Genomic DNA, 7,996 nt, shown 5'->3' on the forward strand with positions numbered 1-7,996 from the left:
GTCCACCTCGTCCCAGGCTCCTGGCATAGGAGTCCCGAGGGTCTCTTTCACTCAGAATGCCATTGCTGTCTTCGCCCATAGTGTCTTCTGTCACTACACCCGCTCTGTTCACGGAAGTTCCTTGTCCCACCGTCTGTGTACCTGCCGTGCCTTCCGCTACTCTGTCCTTGAACCTGTCCCATCTCTGGAGTGGTTTGCTTCCACATCTAAAATCTACCCAGCATCGCGTCGGGCGCTGAAACCTCCGTGAACACTGGGGCTTTGGGAGAGGTTTCGATGGCTGGGCATATGAAGCAGTAGATGACATCTTGGGAGTGTGGTGGTGGGCTACGCCCTGCAGGCTTCGGGGGTTGGGGCCCTTGGGCGAACACTGCGCGCTTTCCTTGCAGGAGGCTGATGACCTTAAACAAGTGTGCCTCGATGAAACTGGAGGTTCATTTTCAAAGTAAGCAGGTGAGTCATGGCAAGAGTGGGGTCAGTGGCCTTGTGGCACCGTGGGGGGCCCAGGACACACACAAAGCCCTTGGGAAACTGGCTTTTGGAGTCCGTGGTGTCCACAGAAGTGCCCTGTTCTAGCCTGGGAGTTGGGCGTAGGGGGCTCTTAGGGGTCTCTGGGTTTTGACGAGCTTGGTCTAGAGGCTGGAACGTCATAAGTTCCATGGCCCATGGCCTCACCCACCCGCTTCAGCCCACCTCTCCCTCCTGGGTTTACTAATAACTTGACGTACAGATGGCCCTTCCTCACAGCAATCCATCTGCCTCCACTCCCTGCGTGGCGATGGCAAAAATGCCTTGACTAGGGGCTAGGGACAGAATAACGTCATAGAAAAGTTGCGGCCCGTATGGTTTTAGAATTCAAGACCCTTAACCCCACCTACACGAAGTCCGTGCCTTCTGAGCCTCATTTTCCCCATCTCTATAATGAATGGGGGTCGTTAAAAGCCTCCAAAGGCCTCTTGGACTCTTCCAAGCCAGGACTGTGGAAACCACGAGGCCTCTTGGTCTGCGCAGAGCCTTGGAACTTGGGCCCGGTGATCCCATTGTTTCCCTGGTATCGGGCTCTGTGAGTTTCCTCTGGCCCGAGTTGCAGAAGACCTCCGGGACCCGGTCCCAGCTCTGCCACTCACTGCTAAGTGACCTTGGGCAAGCCTCTTGCCCTCTCTGGGCCTCAGTTTTCCTACCCCACAAATTAAAAAATGAGAAAATCTAAAATCCCCTCCCAGTTCTGGCATGCCGTGATATTAATCTGAGTCTAGCCTAGACTTGAAAGGCTGCTGGGGACAGGAGGTCAAGATGCCTGAATTGTAGCCTGGCTCTTTCACTGGCTTCCTGCATAACAGTATATGACCTTGGGCAAGTGGCTTCTCATTTGTGGGTCTGGATTTCCCTCTCTGCAAATGGGGAGGGATTAGATTAATCAGATGGCCTTTACCATCCATCTGGGCTCCATCTATAACTCCTGGATTCCTTTCTCCGGCAATTATAGAGCCAGCCCCCACCCCCGCAGGACATGTCCTCAACCAGAAAGCCCAGCCCTTTGCCTCAAAGTCCCCCAAGAGTTTGGAGATAGAGAGTGGAACGCAAGCAAGGGCTTGCGGGGGACTTCTCTGACCCAGCCCTGTGGCGCCCTTCCCAGAATGACGACTCTGAAGAGGAGGAGCGCTGTGCCATCAGCACCCCCTGGGCTGTGCAGCGAGAAAGTCAGCGCTGGTCTCGCGTGGGTTCCTCTGACCTGCTGGCCCCACCGAGCCCTGGGCTGCCAGTGACCTCCAGCTGTGAGAGCGTCCTCACAGAACTTAGTGCCACCTCCCTGCCGGCCATCACCGTGAGCCTCCCACCAGAGCCAGCAGACTTGCCCTTGCTAGGCCGTGTCCCCAGCCCGAGTGACCGGTCCCTCCTTAGCCCCACTCAGAGCCCAGAGGATCCCCAGGACAAAGCCAAGAAGCGTCGTTCCCGTAGCTTCCTCAAGCATTTCGAGTCTCTGAGGCGGAAGGAAAAGGGTGGCAGCCGGCAAGCCGAGGCCGAGCATAGGCCAGCCACCTCGGAGAAGGCCACCAAAGCCTCCTCTTTCCGCAGCCGCCGCGGCTTCCTCTCAGCCGGATTCTACAGGGCCAAGAACCGGGCACACAGCTCTGCCAGTGGTGGTGGCGCTGAGACTCGGAGGGTCTGGGAGGCCTGGCCTGTGGCCACGTTCCGGCATCCTCAGCGGGCACACAGGGCTAACTGCCTGGTGCACGTGCCCGGGGACCACAAACCAGGCACATTCCCTCGTTCCCTGTCCATTGAGAGCCTGTGTCCTGAGCACGGACACCGTCTGGCCGACTGGCAGCCAGGAAGGCGCCGGGGCTGCGATGGTCGCCGGGGCTCCTGTGGCTCCACGGGCAGCCATGCCAGCACCTATGACAACATGCCTGAGCCGTGCCCCACCGAGCTCGGACTGGCTGGGGCCGAGGCTGAAGGGGAGGAGCGTGGGGGCAGCTATGCCCACCTAGACGACATCCTCCAGCACGTGTGGGGCCTGCAGCAACGGGTAGAGCTTTGGTCTCAGGCCGTGTACCCAGATCTGAGGCCTGGAGACAAGGGGGACGAAGACGATGACGAAGAAGAGGAGGAGGCCACTTCATCGGTGGACATCGCCACGGTCGAGGTCGAAGCTCAGGCTGAGGCTCTGGCCCGGGAAGACGTTCCAGCCCACAGAGAAGCCTCGGCCCTGGACCGGGCTGACGTCCAGCCAGTCGTCCCAGCTCAGCTTGAGGCTGAGACCCTGGGCCCAGCCCCGGATAATGAGCAGGAGGCAAATTCAGGTGGGGAACCCACTTCTGCCTCCAGCCTATCTGTGGAAGAAGGACACTCCATCTCCGACACTGTGGCCTCCTCCAGTGAACTGGATAGTAGCGGGAACTCTGTGAATGAGGCTGAGGCCTCGGGGTGTCCGGCTGGACTCCAGGTGTCAGCGCCTCGTGAACGACGAGATTCGGGCGTTGGGGCCTCACTTACCAGACCCTGCAGGTGGGAATTCAGGGTAGCGGTGGCGGCAAGGGGCTGTGCTATCTCTGTCTTTCCTTTCTCCCTCCCTCCCTTCCCCTCTCTCCCCTCCTTTCATCCTCACCCTCCCAACCCAATTTCTTAGTTATGAGGCCCAGGGGCAGGTTCTTGGGGGCTGGGTGATGCCTTTAGGCAGCCAGTCACAGCAGGGAAATAGCAAGAGCACAGGACTAGACAATCCAGAATGTTATGTTACGTTCCAGACCTGCCTCTGCTGTGGCCTTGAGCAGATCCTAGCTCCTCTTTGGGCTTCAGTTTTCCTGTGCAAATCCAGGGTGTTAGAAGAGATGGCCTCTGATCCCCAGCTTTGCCAGGCTGCTGTTGCCAGCGCAGACCCCGAGCTGCAGTCCCAGATGGAGGGGACTAGTGCCGCTTCTGGTGCTAGGTGGGCATGAACCCCGTGCCACCTCCCCGGCAGCGGTCCTAGTTCCCCGCATTTTCTTGCTTTTTTGGGGGAACGAAAAGGGGCCGGCAAGAAGCCCTTTCTGAGGTCGCTGTTCTCTACCACTCCTCCCTCCGCAGGAAGCTCCGCTGGCACAGTTTCCAGAATTCCCACCGGCCCAGCCTCAACTCGGAGTCACTGGAGATCAACCGGCAGTTCGCCAGCCAGATCCACCTGCTGCACAAGGGCTCCCTGCTGCGGCTCACGGCCTTCATGGAGAAGTACACCGTACCCCAAAAGCACGGCTGGGGCTGGTGAGTGCTCCTGGGCTGCGGTGGGCAGAGAGCGGCTCGCCCAGGCGTTGGCCCGCTCCGGGCCTCTGCTGCAGGGCCGTGGGAGGCTCAGCCACAGAAAGTGGGTGCAGACAGTCAGAGCCCATGGGATGTACCAGGAGGCTGGAGGGGCCGTGGCCCAAGGCAAGGGGTCCGTGTGGCTCTCTGGGGGCGGGCACACATGGCATGCACGGCACTTCGTGTGCCGCCTGTGACGAGGGGTGAGCGCGGGGGACCCAAGGTCCTCAAGCTGTACCTCCTGCACCCCAACCTCCATAGTGCCACCAGCAAGCTTGTCCTGAAACGCAGCTTTGGTCGTCACTCTCCTGATAAACACCCTTTTGTGGCTCCCCATTGCCACGAGTACGAGGTGGGGTTTCCTTACCGCCATGGTCCTTTCATGTGCTGGCCCTGCCCCATCTGTTCGTGCTCTGTAGCCCGCTACTCCCAAGCAACGCCACTGTTTGCCTTTCTCCGCGCTGTTCCCTGAGCCGAGAGTTCCTTTTCCCCGTTTCTCCGCGGCAGTGTCTGCTTAGCCCTCAAGAGCCCGCTGAGCTTCTGCCTCCGCTCCGGGGCCCTCCCTGAGCCACTAGGTGCAGACCCCCTCCTTCATGGGGTCTTCCCCTAAGTTCTTGATCCACTCCCGGCCACATATATTGTCACTGCCTGTGGACACAACTATCTCCTCAACCAGACTCAGAGCTCCCTGTGTCCCTCTGTGACTCCCTAGGGCTGGCCCAGCGCGGGTACTTCGTGAATGTTGAGTCTGGGCATGGGTTGTGTTTCTTACCCTGCTCACCTCTGCGCGAGCCCCCTGAGACTGTAGACAGAGTCTCCAAGCTCCTGGCCCACCCCACACCCCTTCCTGATCTTTCGTCACTCCTCCAAACAGGTCGATGCCCAAGTTCATGAAAAGGAACAAGACCCCAGACTACCGGGGCCAGCACGTGTTTGGGGTGCCACCCCTGATCCACGTGCAGCGCACAGGCCAGCCGTTGCCACAGAGCATTCAGCAAGCCATGCGTTACCTGCGCAGACATTGCCTGGACCAGGTGAGCGCTCGTGGGGAGCGTGTAGAAAGATGGCGCTGGGAGGAAGTGCAAGGCTGAGAAATTGGGCACGGGAGCCGCTCCCGTTTTGCTTCCTTCCCCCTGGTTGGGCTTGTCCCGCAGGGACCTTTCTCCTGGCCTCAGGAAGGTCCAGCGAGGATGGAAGCAAAGCCACCTTCCGCTGAGTTCTGGGCCAGCTGCTTTTCTGGTCCAGACACTGTAGTCTCCAACTTCCAAGAGCCTGCTTTAGCCTGAGTCCCCCTTTTCCTACTCGTTCACACTAAAACCATCTTTCTCCTTGACCCAAAGCTATAACAAACGCTTTCCTCTGGTTTCGCCATTTTTCTCGATCCCTGCTCGGCAGGAAGCCTGCCAAGCTTGGAAGTCTCTGGGGTGGCCTATACTTGTGACTCGCCTCCCAGGCTTGGCCTCACGGTCTTCTCCTTCCATGTCTCCCTCCTTTCCTAACCTGCATGGGCCAGGTGGGCATCTTCCGCAAGTCTGGGGTGAAGTCTAGGATCCAGAACCTGCGCGAATTGAACGAGAGCTCCCCAGACAGTGTCTGCTATGAGGGCCAGTCAGCCTACGATGTGGCTGACCTGGTCAAGCAGTATTTCCGAGACCTGCCTGAGCCCATCTTCACCAGCAAGCTCAGCACGACTTTCCTGCAGATCTACCAGCGTGAGTCGCCCATACCTGTCCCTGCCCATTATCAACCAACCGCTCGAATCCTAGGGCTCGTGGAAGATAAACTTGGTGCGGACAAATGGAGCCACACCCAAGCACACTCGGGGGAAGACTGACTCTCTGGAGTTGGGAAAGCCCAGCAGAGAAAAACCATGGTCCATTTCCCTGAGCCCACCGTAAGGAAGGACTTACTGAGACCCCGAGGAAAGGCAGGGACTTACCTAAGCTTACACTGTGCATTTGAGCAGAGCTGGACCTAGCACCCAGGGACCTCCCAGAGCCCACCTTAGCCCTTGTCTCCCCCTGGCTTCCCTTGAATGCCCTGTTTCTTCTGCGTTCCTGGAAGCGGGAGATTCTAAGGGAGTAAGGAAGCCCTTCTGCCGTTCCTCGTCCACAGTCCTTCCCAAAGATCAGTGGCTGCCGGCAGCGCAGTCCGCCACCTTGCTGCTCCCTGATGAGAACCGAGAGGTGCTGCAGACCCTGCTGTATTTCCTAAGTGACATCGCCTCTGCCGAGGAAAACCAGATGACAGCCGGCAACCTGGCAGTGTGCTTGGCACCCTCCATCTTCCACCTCAACATCTCCAAGAAGGATAGCTCCTCACCCAGGTGAAACAGGGTAGCGTGTGGCTGGGCGGGGCAGGGAAGGTTTGCCCTGCTTCCCACTCCCAGACCCCTCTTTTGGCCCTTCAGGGCTGGCACTGCAGTTCCCAGGAATTACCACAAGGGGTCAGCCTGACTCCTCAGGGGCCTGTGACTGGTTGCATGCTGTGAAGCAGGGCATTATTCTCAAGGACAGCGGGTCGTTTTATGTTCAGGACGGCAAGTGGCTTCTAGAAAGCTGGGAAACCAGCCTGTCAGCCATCTTCTCTTGTGCCCTTGTGCCATCCTCTCCTCTCGGTCCTTCCTTCCAGGATCAAGGGCAAACGCAGCCTGGGTGGCCGGCCAGGCCCCAGGGACCTGAGTGAGAACATGGCTGCCACCCACGGACTGTCCCATATGATCAGTGACTGCAAGAAACTTTTCCAGGTGAGTAACTCTAGGCCATGGTGCCCACTTTCCAAACCCGGGGGCCCTGTCAGGGCCGACCTTTGTACCCCAAGTCAGGGGTACAACACAACTTGACAACACCTGTCAACTTCCCACATCCAGCTGTTCACTGCAAGGTTCTCATTTACCTCACCGCAGTAGCCACGACTCTCCAGCCCTTTAGCGTGAATGCGACTGACCCTGTGGTCTCTGGGACCGTCCTCCCAGGTGCCCCAGGACGTGGTGCTGCAGCTGTGTGGGGCCTACAGTGAGGCCGAGCTCAGCCCTCCTGGCCCGGCCCTGTCCGAGCTGCGGCGGGCCCATGCCGCTGGCGTGAGCCTGAGCGTCTACATGGAAGAGAGCGTGCAGGAGCTGCTGCGCGACGCTGCTGAGCGCTTCAAGGGCTGGACAACCGTGCCAGGGCCCCAGCACACGGAGCTGGCTTGCAAGAAGGTGAGTACCGCCCTCCCCACCATCGCCCCCTCCCAGCCCCACGGCGACTGGGGGTGAGTGGCACGACTCCAGTCGTGACCCCTGCCTCCTGTCCCCACTCCCGTGGCCTACAGGCACCGGACGAGCACCCGCTGCGTATGTGGAAGGCATCCACGGAGGTGGCGGCACCCCCGGCTCTGGTGCTGCACCGCATTCTGCGGGAGCGGGCCCTCTGGGATGAGGACCTGCTGCGGGCCCAGGTGCTGGAGTCCCTGATGCCAGGTGTTGAGCTGTACCACTACGTCACCGACAGCATGGCTCCCCATCCTTGCCGCGACTTCGTCGTCCTCCGGTGAGGGGCTCCAGCTGTCATGTACTGTGCTTAGGGGGCCGGGGAGGTGGTGAGAACCGGCCTCGGGAACCTGAATGTGCGTGTCCCTTCCCCACAGGATGTGGCGCTCTGACCTGCCCCGCGGAGGCTGCCTGCTTGTCTCCCAATCCCTGGAGCCTGAGCAGCCCGTGCCCGAGTCGGGGGTGAGGGCGCTGCTGCTCACCTCCCAGTACCTCATGGAGCCCTGTGGCCTGGGCCGCTCCCGCCTCACCCACATCTGCCGCGCGGACCTCAGGTACCGGCCTCCTTCCTCTGCCACCCTCCCCACCTCTGTCCCTTGCCGTTGATCCCTGGGGGGCTGCGGGGAAGTCCTTTCTTCCTTCTGGAAAGGCTCCTGGGAAGAAGCCATGGCTCATGCTTGCCTGCTTCTACCCCCAGGGGCCGTTCTCCTGACTGGTACAACAAAGTCTTCGGGCACCTGTGTGCCATGGAAGTGGCAAAGATCCGAGACTCCTTCCCGACTCTGCAGGCGGCTGGCCCGGAGACAAAGCTGTAAACCTCGTCCCGGTTCCAGGGTGGTACCACCCAGCCCCTTGGCACTAAAAGACCAAGGAGGCCTACCCCATGCCCCCCAGCTGCCCGTCCCCCCCTCAGTTCCTGAAGCCCCTCTGCACATACAGGTGAAGGAAAGAAAATTTTAGTATCTTATC

At 59.7% G+C, this 7,996-nt stretch overlaps 1 protein-coding gene across 3 annotated transcripts in view; it reads left to right on the forward strand.

Annotated features, from left to right (window-relative positions):
• The window catches only part of STARD8 (StAR related lipid transfer domain containing 8), a 67,424-nt gene extending 59,434 nt beyond the window's left edge, over positions 1–7,990 (forward strand). For 2 of the 3 annotated variants that reach the window (XM_015586729.2, XM_025044457.1), the window contains 12 exons: positions 390–453; positions 1,637–3,009; positions 3,320–3,430; positions 3,568–3,741; positions 4,652–4,811; positions 5,291–5,489; positions 5,893–6,103; positions 6,409–6,523; positions 6,752–6,976; positions 7,090–7,307; positions 7,405–7,581; positions 7,725–7,990. In XM_015586729.2, the coding sequence (XP_015442215.1) occupies positions 390–453; positions 1,637–3,009; positions 3,320–3,430; positions 3,568–3,741; positions 4,652–4,811; positions 5,291–5,489; positions 5,893–6,103; positions 6,409–6,523; positions 6,752–6,976; positions 7,090–7,307; positions 7,405–7,581; positions 7,725–7,842 (3,145 nt within the window). In that variant the 3' untranslated portion in view covers positions 7,843–7,990. The remainder of the gene's footprint in view (positions 1–389; positions 454–1,636; positions 3,010–3,319; positions 3,431–3,567; positions 3,742–4,651; positions 4,812–5,290; positions 5,490–5,892; positions 6,104–6,408; positions 6,524–6,751; positions 6,977–7,089; positions 7,308–7,404; positions 7,582–7,724) is intronic. The other variant, XM_006908511.3, reaches the window with a different exon arrangement.
• The last annotated feature ends 6 nt before the right edge of the window (positions 7,991–7,996 follow it).

Source organism: Pteropus alecto, unplaced genomic scaffold (genome assembly GCF_000325575.1).
Source record: "Pteropus alecto unplaced genomic scaffold, ASM32557v1 scaffold312, whole genome shotgun sequence".
In the NCBI taxonomy this organism is placed as follows: domain Eukaryota; kingdom Metazoa; phylum Chordata; class Mammalia; order Chiroptera; family Pteropodidae; genus Pteropus; species Pteropus alecto.